Source organism: Balaenoptera borealis (assembly GCF_965194805.1).
Source record: "Balaenoptera borealis genome assembly, chromosome: 1".
Lineage (NCBI taxonomy): Eukaryota > Metazoa > Chordata > Mammalia > Artiodactyla > Balaenopteridae > Balaenoptera > Balaenoptera borealis.
This window is the reverse complement of record NC_138860.1, coordinates 172,319,609-172,338,746: the sequence shown is the minus strand read 5'-3', so window position 1 is coordinate 172,338,746 and position 19,138 is coordinate 172,319,609. Positions and strand designations below refer to the sequence as shown.

The 19,138-nt window shown below is 37.7% G+C and overlaps 1 protein-coding gene across 16 annotated transcripts in view; it reads right to left on the bottom strand.

Moving 5' to 3' along the window:
- Positions 1-19,138, bottom strand: part of EYA3 (EYA transcriptional coactivator and phosphatase 3) — a 127,130-nt gene that overhangs the window by 18,123 nt on the left and 89,869 nt on the right. For 15 of the 16 annotated variants that reach the window (XM_082347956.1, XM_082347946.1, XM_082347948.1 and 12 more), the window contains 6 exons: positions 13,138-13,223; positions 10,065-10,248; positions 8,012-8,151; positions 3,869-3,952; positions 2,317-2,406; positions 172-230 (listed from right to left, as the gene is read on the bottom strand). In XM_082347956.1, coding sequence (XP_082204082.1) covers positions 172-230; positions 2,317-2,406; positions 3,869-3,952; positions 8,012-8,151; positions 10,065-10,248; positions 13,138-13,223 — 643 coding nt within the window. The remainder of the gene's footprint in view (positions 1-171; positions 231-2,316; positions 2,407-3,868; positions 3,953-8,011; positions 8,152-10,064; positions 10,249-13,137; positions 13,224-19,138) is intronic. The other variant, XM_082347947.1, reaches the window with a different exon arrangement.

The following is a 19,138-nucleotide window of genomic DNA, read 5'->3' as shown; positions in this document are numbered from 1 at the left end:
TCACCTTCTCACACTACATGCCATCGTTAACTATGTTTGTTTCTATCTCCTCTAATAGATTGTGAGCTCTTTTAGGGCTGTGTCTTATTCATCTTTGTTTTCCTCTGAACCTAGACAGTGTCTTGTGCATAACAGGTGTACTGATGTTTAAGACATCATTGTTTTTATCACCTCAAGTCTTGGCCATTGTCATCAGAAGCCACATCTTCCACATGCACCTGGTCACACTCCTGTTAAAAGACAAAACCACACATTATTTCAGCCCAGGGAGTAGAAGTGCTATTACCACCACAATATATTGTAAAAATACCACAAACAATGGCAAGGTGATGAAATACCTTATGGTCTCTTATGTGTGGAGGATCACTCTCACCCCCCTTGCTGTTCAACTTCTTTTAAGGCCTAATTTACATTCCTCAGTCTTCATGAAATCTTCCTTAACCATCCCAACCCTCAGTTATGCTCTTATCTCAACAGTTCATTTTTCCAACAGTCCATGGGTATAAACACAAGCTCCCTTACACTGTCAGGTGTGCCTATGTCCTACACTAGACTGTAAGTCCTATTACCTTGTAGGCCTCTTATGGCACGACCATGCCTTACATCTCCTTTGTACCCCTCTAGTCTAGCCCAGTGCCCTTATATAGCATGTACTCAATACATTTTTGCAGATGAAACAGATGCTGGTAGAGTGCGTGTGGTATCAAAACTGAGAATGACTGAAACAGAAATTTGTAAATTCAAACTTAGGAATTAGAAGAGGTCATCTAAGTCAATCTCCTCATATTCTAAAAGTGAGGTAAAACAATTTGCCCAAGGTCATAAACCTAGTGAGTGGTAGAAAGAAACCAGAAGGAGCCTGGGTCTTCTAATCTGAATCCAAGGTTCTTTCCTCTAAGCCCACACTACTACTGACATAAAACGCCACCCACTGCCTAACTGACAGATTCAGTCCTCTGACACCACCTAGGGTGGTGCCGTGATGTCCACCTGCATCAGAATCCTCTGGGGAAGATTTTTAAAAATGCATATTTTTGAACAGAATTTCTGTGAGTGAAGTCCTAGAATCTTCATTTTTAACAAGCTCCCCAGGTGATTCTTATGCCCCCTAAAGTTGAGAACCACTGACCTGGGGGGCAGGAACACATTCAGGTCAAATTCTTCACAGAACTTTCAGTCCTGAGTGAGGACTATGTCTAGAAAATCATTACAAATACAATTTGGCAACAATTACTGGCACATAGTAGGTTTTCAATAAATGTTTGCTGAATAAAACTATAATGTCCCAACTTATCAACATGTGAAGTTGAGGGAAGATTAAAGCACTGTGGAGCTTACACAAAAGTGTTGGAGTTTAGAGCCCTATTAATTTAATTTGTTGGAGAATTGTCTGTTGAGTAGAACTAGATTGTATTTTAAAAGAAAGAGGATTACTTCATGTTCATTTTACTTTAAAATTTTATTTACCTTAAAATTTTCACTATTTAAAAAACTAGGTAATATATGTAGTACACAGTTCAAAATTCAAAAGGATATTAAGTGACAAGTCTGCTCCTTCCCACCTCTGTGTCCCAGCAATACATTCCCATCCTGAGATAGAACAACTGTTACTAGTTTGTTGTGTATGGTAACTGCTTAACTGAGGCCCAGAATGGGGAGATAACTTTCCTAACTTGGTACTCGCAGTCTGGTCTCCTGATTCCCAGTCCTGTGCTCTTTCCACTACACGATGTTCACCTCAAAGATGAACTCAAATGTCAAAACCAAAAAAATTAACCAAGAAGCTCTCGGTGTTTCCTGGTTTCCCTCCACCTAACTATAAAATGATCTGACATCAAGGCTAACCTATACATGGACAAGCACGTATAAAATACAACGAGTTAGAGTAGCCATCTACAGATCTGACAAATCAAGAGGCTATCTTTTAAGAAGGTAAAACTGAAAAACATTCAAGAGTACAAATAATCAAAGCCACCTTCTATATGTTATTTAATATAGCTGAATAAATTGGAATGTTGGTTTATATATCAGTGTTTTGCCTGATGGGGTGGCACTGCCCCTAGAGCTAGATCACTTCCAAATAAGCTAACAAAAATCAAGTTTTTGAGCCAATAAAACTGAAGCCCAGAACTAAGACTGTGGTGACCCAGCCAAGGCACTATTCCTTCAAGACTATGTACACCCAAGTGCCGAGCTGCCCTCTCCATACCTACCCTGTCTAACCACATTTCCTCTAAATACAAAAAGCACAGGCTCAATAAATAGTTATTGAACAAAGTGTTTCACTGAAGTGCAGAAACAATTTAAAATGCTTACCTCTAAGTCATTGAAAAATAGATGCGTGTCAGCCACTTCAAAAATCATTTCTTCCATTGTTAAACCTGAGCCAATCACTACTGTTGGGTCCTGAAAGACAATAAGAGAATAATTTGCTTGACTTGGCACTCACAGCATTGGTTCTTATCTTTAAAGGGTTCAAAATAGTTTGGGTCAAGGCCAAAACAACACTGGCCCACAACAGTGCTTCTCACTATTACTGATGCAATTTCATTCACAGTTATAAGAATCTGGGATTGTGCAAAGTTAAACATTTCAGGACTTTAGGACTTTAGTTTCTAGAAAACTTAACCCATTTAAAAAAAAAAAACAACACTTAATTTTTGGAGAAATTCCATTTCAGAAGAAATTCTAACTATCGCTGAAATATTGCTCTTATAACACCCATTATCGTACCCCCCCCACCTCACACACACAGTACAACACCAGAAGTCAGTAATCTGACAATCTCAACAACCAGGAAATCAGTAAAGAAATATTTGCAGGAAAACCAATGCATGTAGCTTTAAAATGAACTATCAGACCTTCCCTTAAAGGCAGTATGCTCTTATTTTATATACTCTCATTACCAGTCTTGTTATATAGTATATGAGCTTATGTCAGCTTGCCAGTCTAGATACTAAAAGCCTATGGGAAAGTACTTCTAACAGAAACACTGGTGACAATAAGAAATAATTAGGAGCAGTAAAAGTAGGAAAGCAAAGGAGGCTGATATTTTTATAAAATTAATTCACAGAAACTAAAAAATAGGAGCCTGGAGGTAATTTAGTACAGAAATATACAGCCACTACCTCAAAACAGCTCAGCCCTCTATCAAAACTGATGTTAATACTGATGACTGAAGTTAAATCCTGCTTGGTATGTTTCATTTAAGAAGGTATATAATCTATTTTATTTTATTTTAAGGTTTTTTTAAAAGATTAATTAATTAATTTAGACTGTGCCGGGTCTTAGTTGCGGCATGAGGGCTTCTTAGTTGCGGCATGCGGACTCTTCAGTTGCGGCAGGCGTGCAGGATCTAGTTCCCCAACCAGGGATTGAACCCGGGCCCCCTGCATTGGGAGTGTGGAGTCTTACCCACTGGACCACCAGGGAAGTTCCTAAGAGGGTATATAATCTATTTTAGAAAGATATTTTATATTTTAAATGTACAGAGCTGGTATATTCTCAGCTAAATGGTATGCTCAGTTTGGGCTGTTATATGTGACATAGGGATAACAGACTAGTCTTTGGAGTAGATAATCCTGAGACTCCACTCTGTTTTGAGCCTCAGTCCCATACTTAGTCTTTGCAAAATACCGCTCTCCAACAACTTCAGCTTTTAGCACTGGTCCCAGGTCTAGTCTCTACCTTTATCATCAGCTCTGCCTGACCATGTAGTCTGCCTGGTATAAGCCATTGGGTGAAGTTTTATGTGAAAGGTGAAAGGTCAACAGGGTAAGATGGAGATAACAGAGACAGTGATTTTGGTTACCTGCACACATAGTCAGGAGAGGGACAGTTACAACAAAGGAAGAAAGACTCAAATTACCTTTCCATACTTCTGGGCATAGGATCCAGTAAGAAGGGAGTGGAAGATGATGATGGTTTCATCTAAGTCCCACAGAAATACCCGCTGAGTGAGGAAAATATTTTAAAAAATGAGTGAGCATCTTTTTTAATCGTAATGGAATGAGACAAGAAATCAATAACAGAAGGAAAACTGGAAAATTCACACATCTGTGAAAATTAAACAATACTATCTTAAGCAATCAATGGATAAAAAAGAAATAAGTGAAATTAGAAAATACCTTGAGATGAATGAAAACCAAAAACAACATACCAAAATTTATGGGATGCTGTGAAAACAATGCTAAGAAGGAAATTTATAGCTCCAAATGTGTACCTTAAAAAAGATCTCAATCAAAAACCAAACTGCACAATTTAAGTTGCCAGAAAAAGCCAGCAGAAGGAAGGAAATAATAAAGGTTAGAAGAGATAGATAAAGCAGAGGGTAGGAAAAAAATAGAGAAAATCAACAAAACCAAAAGTCGGTTCTTTGAAGAGATCTACAAAATTGACAACTTTTAGCTAGACTGGCTAAGAAAAAAGAGAGAAGACATAAATTACTAAAATCAGAAATAAAAGTGGGACATTATTACCAATTTTACAGAAATAAAAAGGATTATAAGAAAATACTATGAAGAGTTATACACCAACAAATAATCTAGATGAAATGAACAAATTCCTAGAAATTCACAATGTGCCAAAACTGACTCAAAAAGAAATAGAAAATCTGAACAGATCTTTAACTGGAGGAGGTTGAATCAATAATAAAAAACATCCCAAGAAAGAAAAGCCCAGGACCAGATGGCTTCACTGCTGAATTCTACCAAACACTTAAAGAAGAATTAACACCAATCCTTAAGATCTTCCAAAAAAATTGAAGAGGAGGGAACACTTCCTAACTCACTCTATGAAGCCAGCATTACCCTGATACTGAAGACAAAGACACTGCAGGAAAACTGCAGACCAATTCTCATATGAACAGTGATGCAAAAACCTCAATAAAATAGTGGCAAACAATATTCAGCAGCATATTTAAAGAATTATAAATCATGACCAAGTGGGATTTGTTCCCAGAATGCAAGAATGGTTCAACATAGAAAAATCAATGTAATATACTGCATTAACAGAATAGAGGAAAAAACCCACATGGTCATCTCAATTGATGCAGAAAAAGCATTTGACAAAATTCAACACGCTTTCATGATAAAAACACTCAATAAACTAGCAACTTCCTCACCATGATAAAGGACGTATATGAAAAACCTACAGCTAATATCATACTCAATGGTGGAAAATTGAAAGCATTATCCCTGAGATTAGGAATAAGAGAAGTATGCCTGTTTTCACCACTTCTATTCAACATGGTACTGGAAATTCTAGCCAGAATAAACTGGCAAGGAAAGGGGAAAAAAGGTACCCAAACTGGAAAGGAAGAAGTAAAATTACCTCTGTTCGCAGATGACATGATCTTATACATAGAAAACCCTTAAGCCACAAAAAATTGTTGAGAGCTAATAAATGAATTCAGAAATCAGCTGTATTTCTATAAGCTTGCAATGAATAATTCTAAGAGGATTTTAAAACACAACAGCATCAAAAATAATAAAACATTTAGGAATGAATTTAACACTTCAGGACTTGTACACTAAAAACTATAAAACATCACTGAAGGAAATCAAAGAGGACACACCTAAATAAATGTAAAGACATTCCATGTTCATGAATAGAAGACTTAATATTGTTAAGATGACAATACTACCCAATGGGAATCTACAAATACAATGCAATCCCTATTAAAATCCCAACAGTGTTTTTTAAAGAAACAGAAAAACTCATCCTAAAATTTGTATGAAATCTCAAGGGACCCTGAAGAGCCAAAATAATCTTGAAAAAGAACAAAGTTGGAAGACTCACACTTCCTGATTTCAAAACTTACTACAAAGCCACAGTAATCAAAACAGTGTGGTACTAGCATAAGGATAGATATACAGACCAATGGAATAGATGAGAGAGCCCAGAAATAAATGCTTATATATATATGTGTGGTCAATTGATTTTTTTTTTTTTTTTTGCCAAGGATACCAAGACCATTCAATGGGGAAAGGAAACTGTTTCCAAAACAAGGTCCTGGGAAAACTGAATATCCATGTGCAAAAGAATGAAATTAGATCCCTACCTCACACTATGTACAAAAATTAACTCAATATGGATCAAAGACCTAAATTTAAGAGCTGAAACAATAAAATGCTTAGAAGAAAACACAGGTGAATATCTTCATAATCTTGTTTCCTTAAATATAACACCAAAAGCACAAGCAATAAAAGAAAAATAGAACTTTATCCGAATTTAAAACTTTTAAGCATCAAAGGATACTATCAAGAGTGAAAAGACAACCCATAGAAAATATCTGCACATCATATATCTGATAAGAGATTAATATCTAGAATATATAAAGAATTCCTAACATTCTACAACAAAAAAACAACCCAATTTAAAAATGGGCAAAGGATTTGGACATTACTTCAAACAAAACAGACAAATGGCCAATACACACATGAAAAGATATTCAACATTATTAATCATTAAGGAAATGCAAATCAAAACCACAATGAGACACCACTTCACACCCATTAGGATGGATTATGCAAAAAATGGGAAATAACTGGAACCCTGGTACATTGCTGGTAGGAATGTAAAATGGTGTAGTCATTTGGAAAACATTTTGGTGGCGCCTCAAAATGCTGAACACAGAACTACCATATGATCCCACAATTCTACTCCTAGGTTTATACTTTTTCAAATAATTGAAAAGAGGGACTCAAAGAGATACCTGTACAGCAGTGTTATAGCAGCATTATTCACAATAGCTCAAAGGTGAAAAAACCCCAAGCGTTCATCACAGATGAAAACAGATAAACAAAATGTGGTATATATACACAATGGAATTATTCAGCCATAAAAAGGAATGAAGTTCTGATATATGCTACAGCATGGATGAACCTTGAAAACATTATGCTAAGTGAAGTAAGCCTGACACAAAAGGATAGATTTTGTATGATTCTACTTCTATGAACTATCTAGAATAGGCAAATTTATAGTGACAGAAAGTAGAACAGAGGTTACCAGGGACTAATAGGAGGGGAGAATAGGGAATTATTGCTTAATGGGTGCAGAGTTTTTGTTTGCGATCATGAAGAACTTCTGGAAACAGATAGCAGTAATGAACAACACTGTGAATGTACTTAAAATTGCACAATTAAAAAATGGTAAATTTTATATTATATATACCTTACCACAATTTAAAAAATGAGTGAGTACTCCATTTTTTCCAAGAAATATATCAGGTCTTTAGATTTTCTTTCTTTCTCCTCCTGCCCTCCCCGCCGCCCCCAGTAACAAAAGGGAAGAGAGGTTTCAAACATAGCCTCAATTTACCTACGTCTTCTGAACACCTGTCAATGGACTCATTTTTAAATATGGCTTTTCCCTCTTATTAAATGATCACATTATAGAAAAATTGAAGAAAGAAAACAAAAGGATTAATATCAAAACTCCATTATTATTAGAATTTTGTACGAATTTCTAGTCTTTTAATAATGAAGCCAAATGTATGCCCATAATAAATTCCTATAGTGTTTAAACTACAGAATAAGTGAGAGCCAATTTCATTAATGAGTTACCAGATCTGGCTGCATGTTTCACAGAAACTTGGCCTAAAGCACTTTAGTTCTCTCATTTTACTTTGAGATTTTTAAATGGAGAACAGTATATTACTTGTGACACCCTCTGCTTTTTGAATATGATGCATTATTCTTTCTGTTCTCCTCTGGAATACAGAAAACAGTTTGTTCTTTCCCTTAAAAAGTGACCTGGCTATCTAAATTCAAAAAAGCTTTTTCAATGCTCTTGGTGAAAAGGATCTGAAAGTGATATGGTAAGATATGGGCATAGAGTAATGTGTTTTTACATTTCTCTTTTCACTTGGCCAATTCATTTTCTCTTGCTCAGGAATTATAGGGTATACAACACAGAACCACATAATCTCATGAGTTTCAGATATATATTTGATAAATTTAAGAAATGAGAAAAAAAAAAGGTTGCAGCTCAAATGAGTTTCTTCCCATACTTCTAATTCACTGTCCTGGGAAGAGCTGGCATCAGCTTTCCTCTTGCCTCGGTTCTTGCCAGTCATGTTTTTCCTGGACTGGTCATCAGCATCTTTACTTGGTGTAGTCTGGGTCAAAGATGGGCTTGTAGAAGGGTCTCCTAGAAAGGAAAAGTGAGACACCGGTATTGCCAGTGTAGTCACAGGCTATAAGAACCAGAGAAGAATGGTCAGCAGGTTCTCTGCCCTTAAGAATCATGTTGCAGGGATAAAGGCTGGAAAACCAAACTTTACTTAAGCAATTTGGAAATGTAGACCAAACATCATGAAGAGAGTTATAACTAGAATTTATATGCCTCCCAATGGAAGAACACATCTATAAAGTCATTTTGCCAAAAAAAAAAAAAATTAAACCTGAACCTGATTAAGCTTCTAGATCAGGGTTTCTCAACTTGGCACAATTGACCTTTTTGGACCAGATAATTTTTGTTGTGAAGGGACGTCCTGTGCATTGTAGGATGTTTGGTTAAGCAGCATTCTTGGCCTCTACCCACTAGATGCCAGTAGCACCCCCTTCCCAGTGTGACAACCAAAAATGTGTCCATACATTGCCAAATATCCCTGGGTGTGGGGGCATGGGGGTGGAGGCAGCGGGCACAGAACCACCTCTAGCTGAGAAACCACTGCTCTAGATCCATTTACCGCTTTAAATAAAATACAGAAGGCAGTGGGCTGTGGTAAACTACCCTCTAACGTTATAATTGGCGAAATTTAGACTGAGAAATGGTATGGGACAAACAGTCTATTGACTGTCTCTTCAACAAATAAATTACAATCGGAAATAAAAAGAGATGGGGGAATTTATAGGTTAAAACAAAATATCCACCAATCACAATGTATGGACCTTACTTGGATCTTATTTTAAACAAACTGTAAAAAGAAAAACAAAACTCCTAACATTTATGAGAAAACTAGAAATATGAATACCCTTTGGTATTTTATTTTATTAAGGAATTATTGTTGAATATTTTAGATGGGATAATGGCACTGTGGTTATGTTATCAAGCATTATAAATAAATATGATACCTGGAATTTGAGGAGGGAATTGGATGAAGTATAGTTGAAACAAGATTGCCTATGAGTTGTTAATTGTTGAAGTTGGATGACAGATATATAAGGGTTCATTATACCATTCTGACAACTTCTGCCACTGTTTGAAACTCTCCATTATTAAAAAGTTAAAATTGTTATGAAGAACAAAGATATTTAGAGAAATGAATTCAAAACTAAGGCATCAACACATGTAATGATTTCAAAGTTATGTAGGTTTGAAGCAGCAACCATTTGTATGTCCATTTATTTAGAAGACCAGTAGAGGCAAGATGCACAGAAAACTGCATTAGTTGATGTAGACCACTGTTTTTAAAAATGCATCAGTGTTAACGATAAACAGTCCTTCCCCAAGTTACATGACATGACAGCGAACCACCAAATTTTCATAAAAAATAGGGATAAAAAGTATGTGCATATGTTTACTGAATGTGTGCATAAAGTCTTTATGTCAGGATTTTTTAATCTGGACATCATAATTCATTGATCCATTTCAAAGCTAGAGGTTTACATTTGTAGGTTAAATTTTATGTATTTCATGGGGAAAAAGAACCATACCTTTCTTCAGAATCTTAAAGGGATCCATGACACAGAAAAAGTTAAGAACTACTGTTGTGAGGCCTAACCAGAAGTCAATTATGCACAGACTAAAACTGCAGTCCTCCAGCTTTTATAAAATGTGCTAAGATTCTGAAGTTCTCTGTGACAAGCATATTATAGCTACAGGGAGGGTGGAGTGGGAGTCATAAATAAAGTCTTTTCATTCTTGGTACTTTTCTGTTCACAACATCAGGTATTATATTCAGTCTGCCAACGACTCATCGTTGTCTGGCTACAGTGTTTAAATACTCCTCACCTGAGAAGGAAGGCCAATAGCATGGTAACAGTGACTTAGACCAGAACAAAATAATCTTCACCATCACCTGCTGGATGAAATGCCCTTAAGCCAAATGCAGAGCTTACCAGAGGAAAGTCTCTGTGCTGCAGGAGCAGGTACCATGACGCTAGGCTTCTCCGTCTGGTATGTGGCTGCTGCTAAGGTGGTACTCTCAGCATCACTGTTAGTCTGGCCTGTGACTCCAAAGCTGGAGCTGGGGTAGCAAGCCTGGTACTGACTTTGACCAAGGATAGTATAGGTGGGATAGTCCTGTAGGTCAAAGGGAATAAGGGAGGAAAATAAGGCTCTTAGCAAGAGCATAACACTAATTTCAACACAAGAGACTTTCATGTCCCTCTTTTTCATAATTATTTCCCTAAAACATTAACCCGACTTCTTATTTACCTAACCTATATAGTCTTCCACCTAAACCAATGATTTTCGAAATGCATTCTGTGGAAACCTAAGAGTCAAGAGGACACGCCGCAGGGACTGTCTTTGGGATGAGGTTAAGGCTGAGAGCAAAGTGTCCCATGCACTGTACACACAATGTCCCTTTTCTACTAAACCAGCCTTTTTTTTTCTACTTTATGTACAGAATTTCTGCAAAAATTTCTGCACAGAATTTTTGAAGGAAAGAGACTACTCTTTAAGAAGTTTATAAAACACTGCATTAGATGATAGTGCTTTTAAGGACAGATGAGCTTAAACAAAAAAGCGAATATCCTACATTAAAGTTTCCCAGTTTAAAAACTGAGTATCTCTCTCTCTTTAAAATTATTTATTTATTTATTTATTTGGCTGTACAGGGTCTTAGTTGTGGCATGTGGGATCTAGTTCCCTGACCAGGAATCGAACCTGGGCCCCCTGCATTGGGAGCATGGAGTCTTAACCACTGGATCACCAGGGCAGTCCCCTCTCTTTTTTTAAATAATCAAGTTTTCTTTAAAAATAAAGTTTCTTTAAAATATTTGAAGGGAACTTTTGGTAGTTTCACAGGCACATACATGACAAAACTTATCAAATCATAAAATTTAAATCTGTGCAATTTACTGTATGTCAATTACACCTTAAAAAAGCTGTAAAAAATGGGTATGATGCACAGCTCAAATACACACCTTAAAAAAATTCCACTGATAATTGATATTGGTGACAAGTAGGAAGAAGCTAACTGATCAGACCAATTATTTATAAAGAACACTGAGCATCTACCATAAGCCAAATACAATTCACAGTGTGAGCGTGTGTGTGTGTGTATGTGTTGGTACATGGGAGCTAAAAACCTAGCAGGATAGGGCTTCCCTGGTGGTGCAGTGGTTGAGAATCTGCCTGCCAATGCAGGGGACACGGGTTCGAGCCCTGGTCTGAGAAGATCCCACACGCCGCGGAGCAACTAGGCCCGTGAGCCACAATTGCTGAGCCTGCACGTCTGGAGCCTGTGCTCCGCAACTAGAGAGGCCGCGATAGTGAGAGGCCCGCGCACCGTGATGAAGAGTGGCCCCCACTTGCCGCAACTAGAGAAAGCCCTCGCACAGAAACGAAGACCCAACACAGCCATAAATAAATAAATAAATAAATACATTAATTAATTAATTTAAAAAAAAACAGTCTAGCAGGATAGAAGACCAAAAAACATTTCCAACAAATTAGCAATAAATTGTATGTCAAATGAGTAAAATACAGAGGAAGACAACTATCACTGCAGACTGTGACAGAGAGCTTTCTGAGACAAAGAAGCAGAGGGGATAGGAAAATGAACAGGCCCTGGAAAGGTTTTATTAAGGGGCCAGAGATGTTGAGTCTGGATGAAACAAAGGATCTCTGTAGGCCTGAATGACTGGTTAAGGATAGGATTGGATTCTTTAGGCAGTGGTGTATAGTTTGTGTGGGAGCAGGAAATGGGGATCATCAAATTCAAATAAACAAAAATATGAAAAGATTCTGAGCAGGTGAGTGACAGGATAAAATGTAGCATTTAAAGAAAATTAATCAGACAGTGTTTTAGAAAATGTACAGGCATGGTGAAAAATTAAAGATGAGATGAATAGTTAACTCAAGATTAAAGAGGAAAAAACTAAACCATGGGAAATGACAGCAAAAATGAAAAAGCAGGCACTTCCCTGGCAGTCCAGTGGTTAAGACTCCATGCTTCCACTGTAGGGGGCACAGGTTAGATCCCTGGTCAGGGAACTAAGATTCTATATGCCATGTGGCTCAGCCAAAAAATAAAAAAGAAAAAGAAAAAGCAGGAAAGAATTCCAGAAATGGCTGGATTAGGGCTGGGTAAGGAAAAAAAAAATCGAAGATGACTGGTCTGGTTTTAGGCCTAGGTATATTAAAAAATAGTGTAACTGACAAGAATTGAGAGGCCATAGGAAAAAGTGGTATTACTTTTTGGAGGACAAGGAAACGGAAGAAAGGGTGGAATGAAAGGCTGGTTTTAGATATGGTCAACTTAGGGAAATAATAGGATATTAAAAAAAAAAGAGCTCATCAATCAGCAGGAAGCCTGTAGATATCATGAGGTCAGGACTAGAATCTTCATTTTGGAAGAAGTAAATGGACATTGTGAATGTGGTTAAACATTCCTGGGGATGAAATAATAAACATGTGGAAAATTAAACAGAGACTGTCCATGACAGAAGACAGGATATGCAAAGGGAGAGAGATGTTACCCTGAAGAATTCCAGGTACACAGCAGGAACTCAATAAATACTTGTGGACTAAAAGAATGAACAAATGCAAAAACAGTCAAAACATAAAAAGTGAACCAGAATAGCAATGTTAACTGTGCCTTTAATGTGAGTACTAGGCATTTTTCTGAACTCTCAGAACAAATAACTGAACAAAATAGAAAAATAAATCCCTACCCTCAGGGAGCTTACATTCTTGTGGCACCAGGGTAAGAGACAGACACACACACAGTAGATAAAGGAGCAGATATAATCATATCATTCATAGTCTTAGCAATGGAATGAGCGAAACTGGGTAGTAGCCTGAGAAACCATCCAGGGTCTCAGTCCTGAGGGCATCCAGAAAAAGGTCTCTTCACAGTCCATACTGGCTGTTTCTTAGATTGGCAAACTGATAATGGAAAGAAGAGAGGAAGAGCTAGCTAGATGAACCATATCAACAGGAGGAACCAAAGCAGCACCGTACCTGGTTTGAGATGCTGGAAACTGCTGCTGCTGGAATATTGGCAATAGTAGATGAAGTGGATATCAGGCTGGCATTTGTGCTTGAAGCTATAAGATGGAAAGTGTTTAAAGATATTATGTAAAAGCCTAAATGAAACTGAAAATATATTCTGTCCTAAGGAAACAGATTACAAGGAGATAAAAAACATTGGCAAAGGAAATAAATACTATATACTGGTTTTGCTCTTTTGCATGCCATACATTAATTTAGACTTGATTAGAAATAAAACAGTTCACACATTTTTGTTTCAACTTGAGTCTTCAACTATTCCTACTAAAGTCCTAGAAGGATATAACACAATGCACTGGTTCATACTAATGATACCAGTGAAATCAGAACCTAAACCAAATCACTCCAGTCCATCTTCTCTGGCAGCTGAAAAATAACTCACCTGCAGTGTGACCTACTGACACCAGTAGAAACAACAAGAACTCTGGTAAATCCACGTGTTAAGTCCTACACTGTGGTATTTACTGTCACTTGCCCCAAATTATGCCTTTCCTGGTGCAACACAATTACTCTGAGAAATTGATGTAGTTCTCCAAATTCTAAAGTGCTTGGAGTTGCTTCAACAAACACCATGTTCTGGCATTTAATGATCTCACCCATGAGCCTGGAAAAATTCGGAAAATATTCAATATTATTCTGGCCAGGGAAAAATTTATTTCATAAGCTACTTAGGCTGCCTGTCTCAGGACAAGAAATTTGGGTTTTTTCACACCCTTCTATCACAGATTCCACCAGGGTTTTAATAAAATCCTCAGTGACTGGTATTTGTCACAGTGACATTTTTCAGGTGGACAATGTAGGTGAAACTGTGAGGTACTGCTCTTGAACTCCTCTCTTTTGCTCATCATAAGCATACTTATACATGGTTTCTACCGCAGTCACACACACCATAAAGGCTCACCATCAGGTAGACCACACTATCTGACTACCTATCCCATTGGCGACAAAGTCCTCTAGAGGGAAAGTTATTAGGAAAACCTCCATTAAGAATAGTGCAAATGGGCTTCCCTGGTGGCACAGTGGTTAAGGAATCCACCTGCCAATGTGGGGGACACGGGTTCGAGCCCTGGTCCAGGAAGATCCCACGTGCCGCAGAGCACCTAAGCCCACGTGCCACAACTACTGAGCATGTGCTCTAGAGCCTGCGAGCCACAACTACTGAAGCCTGTGCACCTAGAGCCCGTGCTCTGCAACAAGAGAAGCCACCGCAATGAGAAGCCTGTGCACCACAACGAAGAGTAGCCCCCGCTCACAACTAGAGAAAAGCCCGCGCACAGCAACGAAGACCCAACGCAGCCAAAAATAAATAAATTAATTAATAAATTAAAAAAAAAAAAAGAATAGTGCAGGTGAACAAATGCAGCAGAAACTTGAGAGGACTGGTCAAAATCAGGGAATTTTTATCCCTTTCCCCAAGGGTACTCTGCTTAGAAGAAAGTCTAGAAGAGATTGAGGTAAATTAGATATAAGGAACAGCTACTGCTAGCTTTCAGAAGAACTTGGGACAAAGAAGAGTTAGAGTAATTTGTCCACAGTCATGGGGTTAAAGGTAGATAGTCAAAATGACAACTGTGATCTCCCAATTCTTCATCCAGTGCCCTTTCTTTCCTCAGAGTCAGTGGCTGAGCTAGGGATCAGATTTCATCACTATCCAGGGAGATTTTCTTTTCTACAGTACTCCTTCCCCCAGGTAAACTAAAGGATTCTTGTCTACTTTCTTAAACCCAACACCTAAATGAAACAGATTTTATAATTTATAGATGATATTTTCTTCCCATCAATATTTTTTCCCCTAAGGGGGAAGTCCTAAGAAATCATTGTATATAAGCTAAATGACTCTACAAGTAGTTTTTAATTATTCTTGTGGGAAAAGAATTTTGAGTACATTCCAGATTCTATTACCAGTACATTATGCTAGGCAGGCCTGCTGGCTAAACACAGGTGATTTAATGTGGGAAAGAAAATGAAGTATTTAATCTCTTAAGTTTATCTCTCCCAGCAAACTCCCATTTCTAGATCAATTTTTCTATAGCCCTAATCCTAGCGTATATTCCTCTTTTCCTCCCATTTACCTTTAATTCTGTTCTACCTTCTTAATGATTTATAAACGGTTAGAGGTACAACTCATTCACATCTGATATCTGCACACATGGGGAAAAAGGTGCTCTGACTGACAAGGTAGTTTTATAAATTTAACAATTTTCAGGTCACTTACAGAATTGGGCTGCAGGTAAAAAGGTAGACCTTACAAACAACTGGCCACATATTCTTAATTATCCCTGACAGGAAGTTTAATGACTTGATTAGCTAGTTGTTGATACCAAGTTTTTAACAAGTACAGTACTAAAAATCACAAATTCCTCTCAGCAATAGTGGCTTCTATTACAGGAAATGTTGGTCTGCTAACCTAGAAAGTTTATAGGGCTCAATAACAGTTCTTTCTCCAACTCAATCAAATAATTTCTAATATGTGTTATTCATTCATTCATTTGTTCATCAAACCAGGGTCTACTATGTGCCCAGAAACGGTTCCAGCCACTGAGGAGTAGAGTAGTGAACAAGACAAAGTCCCTGCTCTCATGGCGTTTAAATTCTAGTGATAAAAGTTAGATGATAATTAAATAAATAGTATTTATTTAGGCTCTTGTAACCAGCATTGAACCCAAGCTAAACTCACTTTAAAATATACACAATCACTACATGCCGTACCCCCTGCACAACGATGACTAAATAGCCAGGCACCTCAAAAAAAAAAGCACTGATCATCCTACATAAATATACTCCTAGGTCTCAACAACAACAAATTAAACTGAAGATTTAAAAAACAAAAGCAGCAGCAATAAAATATGCAACAAAAATAAATTTAGAGGATAAAATAAAACTCAAGTGGTAACTCCTATTGATACATATATTTAAAGACTATTAGCTCTCCAAATGCCAACGGCATGGCCAATTGTTTTTGGATAGTTCCCACTCCTGTTTTGCAACAGAGCTGTGAAATCATAGAAAGACAAAGCTTCTGAGAACCATGCCCCATTAGAGATCCACCTGAAACAGTCAGGATACAGAGATAGCTTTAATCAGAAGACTGTGGTTATAGAACTGTGAGAGGCACAGTTGAATTAAGTGACATTGCCCCAAAGCTGGAGGGTAAACCCAAGGGTTAACGGCACATAGAAGTTGGTGCAAGATTTAGTTTCTACCCACCTCTCTAATTTTATGAATGTTTCTCTACCACCCATGCTCACCCAGCTTTCGAGTTACTCAAAACAAGAGAGACTCTTTCTCACTCAAGGACCTTTGCAATGTTGCTCTCCCTGCCTGAACTGTTCTCCCTGGTCTGTCCCTCTTGCCCTCCAGCATGATCATTCCTTCTCAGCATGTCTACTTCCAGAGAGACTCTCTCTGGACTCCTCTATTAGAACTAATTCCTGGGCTTCCCTGGTGGCGCAGTGGTTGAGAATCTGCCTGCCAATGCAGGGGACACGGGTTCGAGCCCTGGTCTGGGAAGATCCCACATGCCGCGGAGCAACTAAGCCCGTGAGCCACAATTACTGAGCCTGCGCGTCTGGAGCCTGTGCTCCGCAACAAGAGAGGCCGCGATAGTGAGAGGCCCGCGTACCGCGATGAAGAGTAGCCCCCGCTTGCCACAACTGGAGAAAGCCCTCGCACAGAAACGAAGACCCAACACAGCTATAAATTTAAAAAATAAATAAATAAATAAATAACTTAAAAAAAAAAAAAAAAAAAAAAAGAACTAATTCCTTTCTTGTTTTCCCAGTCACAACAACCAATTCTTTTTTCCTCTCAGAGCACTTTTCAAAACCTATTTATTTATTTACTTGTTTGTCTTCTGCCTCCCCTCCTAGTCTGTAAGCTCCGTGAAGGCAGAATCTTACTACCTTATTCATCACCTCCAACATCCAGCAAAGCACCCGGCCTACAATAGGTAAAGCTCAATAAATACTCGTGGGATTCATGAATAGTATGTCAAGGTTATCAAAAACAAGCAAAATGTGAAAAACTGCAGTCAAGAGAATCCTAAGGAGCCATGACAATCAAATGAAATGTGGTATCCTGGATGGGATCCTGGAACAGAAAAAGGACATCAGGTAAAAACTAAGGAAATCTAAATAAACCTAGGATTTAATTAATAATAATGTACCAATATTGGTTCATTAATCATAACAAATGTTCCATTCTAATGTGAGATGTTAATAATAGGGGAAACTGTGTGCAGGGTAGGGGGATATATAACTCTCTGTATCATCTGCTCAATTTTTCTACAAATCTACAAAACTACAATAAAAAATAAAGTCTATTAAAATACAAAACAAATCTCCTAGTCAACGAAAGACTCTTGTGTGTTACCAACACTATCAGAGCCCAAAGACATTCACTGAAATTCAAGGTTGGGTTAAAATTAATTCTGAAATTTCTGAAATTAATTTTGCTACTTGAATTTTAATTATTTAAATCATCTCAATTGAAGAAAATAACCAGAGATTGGGCCACACAGTCACAGACACTCTAGGAAAAGGTTGATATAAAGAAGTCAGATCTATTTATTCAAAGGGTTTTCATGAGCATTGAAGTATAAACTAAAGAAAAGGTTTTGATCAGAGCTGATCAAGCCAGAAGTGGAATTTGCTGTAATTTCCCTAACTTCCCCTGGGAAGATGGGCTATTGTCAATTGTTGAAAGCTTCTGGAGGGGATGAGGGGACATTGCTGTTTTGACCACTTTAAAAAAAAAAATCAATACAATGCTCCTTGTTTTTATTCCGTGGAATGACTGGGTAGTTACACAGGGGGGAAGATGAAGCCCTGGAGAGCTGACATTAATTATCTGTGCTAAAGGAAATGAAAAGTGGGGGTGAGGAGAGTGATACTGATAGAGGAGAATCCAGGTGATTCAAATGTGCCAGTAATACCCATATTTCCTTTTAGCCAATTGTTACCACTTGCTTTCTACCAACTTTTTCTCAGAATAAATGGCAAAAATTGATAACTTGATGGTTAATTTCTGCCTTAATTTCTACCCTTTGCCAAAGTTCTAATGGCAATATAATGGGCCAATAGGTTAACCAGAAAAGGGAAGGGAAATGAATTTAAGTACTTGCAAGTATAGGTTCTCAATTATGGGAGGTGATATTGATACCATGACTTCTACATTGAAAATCATAAACATTACACCCATGTGCTGGGGTCAGGCTGCCCAGCTTACATCCTTGACTTATTTACTGTGTGTCTTATGTGCCAAATCTGTAAAATGAGATTAATGACAGTACTTCCCTCATAGGTGTGTTGTGATTACATGAGTAACACCTATCTCTGCTAAAATAATGCTAAGCACATAATATGCACTTAACAAATACCAACAGTGATCATTATTAGCACAATGGAGGAAATTGGGTTAATTGATCTAAAGGGAAAAAATGTACTAAAAGGTAAGAAATTAGGATAGTGGCAAATGAGGTTGAAAGCATAGCTTCATGACTTTTTTAAAGCAATGGCTCTTAAAAGACCCCCAAAAGGTGGTTCCTCTTGTTTTACAAAGAGGGAGAAGTAAGCACAGCTATCAGGTTCCTCAAATTCAAGGTACAAGTACAGACGAGTGGTGGTTCTACACCTTGGGAGAGGATTATTAATATAACGGAAGAGAACTCCTTGTTTTTCTTTCATGACCTAGGTGTAGTCATCAGAGATATATCAGTTTAGGAGGGACTTGGCTACTAGATTTGCCTGTAGTTGGACCCCAAAGCCTACCAAAGTAGAGGAACACTTCATAAAAATGAAAGGGGGTAGAGGAGAAGACAAAGTCATGCTCTTGAGTTTTTTCCTCCTGGTTTGTTCCCATTTTAGAAAGAAAGAAGTGGGGGGGGGGGGACAAACATAAAAAGAAGGGAAAATAATTAAGAGGAGACTCCGTAAACAATAAGAGATAAAGGTAG